This window comes from Emiliania huxleyi (assembly GCF_000372725.1).
Source record: "Emiliania huxleyi CCMP1516 unplaced genomic scaffold EMIHUscaffold_5774, whole genome shotgun sequence".
Taxonomy (NCBI): Eukaryota; Haptophyta; order Isochrysidales; family Noelaerhabdaceae; genus Emiliania; species Emiliania huxleyi.
The window spans coordinates 1-1,531 of NW_005197666.1; the positions used below are offsets into that span (position 1 = coordinate 1).

The 1,531-nt window shown below is 64.2% G+C and overlaps 1 protein-coding gene across 1 annotated transcript; it reads right to left on the bottom strand.

The window, feature by feature from the left end:
* Nucleotides 1–9: 9 nt before the first annotated feature.
* On the bottom strand, nt 10–727 carry EMIHUDRAFT_257151 (hypothetical protein; the record flags this gene model as incomplete). The annotated part of the gene is made up of 1 exon (XM_005764872.1): nt 10–727. A coding segment is annotated over one exon (718 nt), but the record flags the coding sequence as incomplete, so codon positions are not given.
* Between the last annotated feature and the right edge of the window lie 804 nt (nt 728–1,531).

Sequence of the window (1,531 nt, forward strand, 5' to 3'; positions counted from 1 at the left end):
CGACCGCACAGTTGGCGAGCACCTCGCAGCGCGGCCACCGCCCGCGCGCCCAGCTGCAGGCCTCCTGCTCATGCTCCGCGCCGCGCCGCTGCCCCGCCGGCGACGGCTCGCGGAGCAGCTCCGGCGGCGCGGCGCGGATGTGCGAGGCCAGCGCGAAGAGCAGCGGGCCGCCGGTCGGGTGTTCCGCGCACCGCGCGCGCACCGCCGCGAGCGTGCTCTGCAGCTCGCGGCTCGCCTCCGCCGCCTCTGCGGTCAGGACTTGTCTGCGGTGACTTGGCAGCCTCGGGCCGAGCTTGTCGATCCTGGCGAGCGCCGTGGCGTGCAGCGCGTCCGCTAGCGCGGCAGCGCGCCCGTCGGCGATGCACACGCCGATCTCGGCCTTGACGTAGTCGCGGTCCAAGCCGGGCCAGTGCCTCTTGCACGCCGCCATCAGCTTCGCCTCGCGCTCGCCGAGAGGCGCCGCGACCATCCACTTCCACAGCGCTCCCAGCGCGTCGCTGGCGTGATACACGCCGCTCGCCGGCATTTGCACCGGGTGCCGTAGCACAGGCGAGAGCTCGACAAACCGCGCTGCTGCGGCGGGTTGCGACGACGTCAAGGCGATCACAAGCGACCGGAAGCGCACCGGTGAGAGCGCACGCAAGAGTCGGCGCGACATTGGCATGGCCAGCACGGCGACCGTTGAGGCGGCGAGAGCAGCCAATGGGAGCAACCGTGGCCGCGACATGCTCTCGCCAGCCGGCCCGCAGAAGTTAGATCTAGCGAAGCCGGGGGTGGCGGGCTAGGCGGCGGGAAATTTTTTTCTTTTTAGCGGTCTATGGCCAGCTTGCAACACGTTTTCATCGATCATGTAGTCCCCACACTCGCTGTCGTGGGATCGCTTGTCATGTGAGAGAGTTTGTTGTGTGTTCTTGTTCCCTATCCTCTCTCTTTCTCTTCACGGTGGAGGGTGCAGCACATCGCCATAACACGGCTCAGTCAGCAGGCCATCGTGTTAACTGCCCCACTTCAGGGGTGGTTACGCTCGTGCCAACCCTTGATCCGGGATCGCTGCGAGACTTCGGGCTCTGCGGAGATACTCTCAGCGTCATTCTCTTTCGTCTTCGACGGCCCCCCACCGCGTTTCACCTCCCTCTGCGCATGTCTTGTCGCCCTAGGCGCTAGGGGCTCGGGCCCCGGCCTGAACTCCACACTGCACTGTTGCAGATTGTCCCTTGCAACGTGAGAGCGTAGGTAGGTAGGTAGAAAGGTGAAGAACAGCCAGGCTCGGACTGGACACCAACGCGGTATGGGTGGACGCTGGACAGATGATGACGACACGCACGAGCGACACACAGACACAAACAGGCTCACAAGACACACAGCCATCTGGCTGCCACACACTCTGAGTCGGCGTACACATAACTCAGGGCCACATCCTCCCTGTCGCCCCCCCCAGCACTCCACGGTGCCAAGGGCACAAACAAGGGCACAACTAAAAAAAACCAAACAACAACTCTAAAAATCTCTCTCTCTCTCTCAACTCAAACAA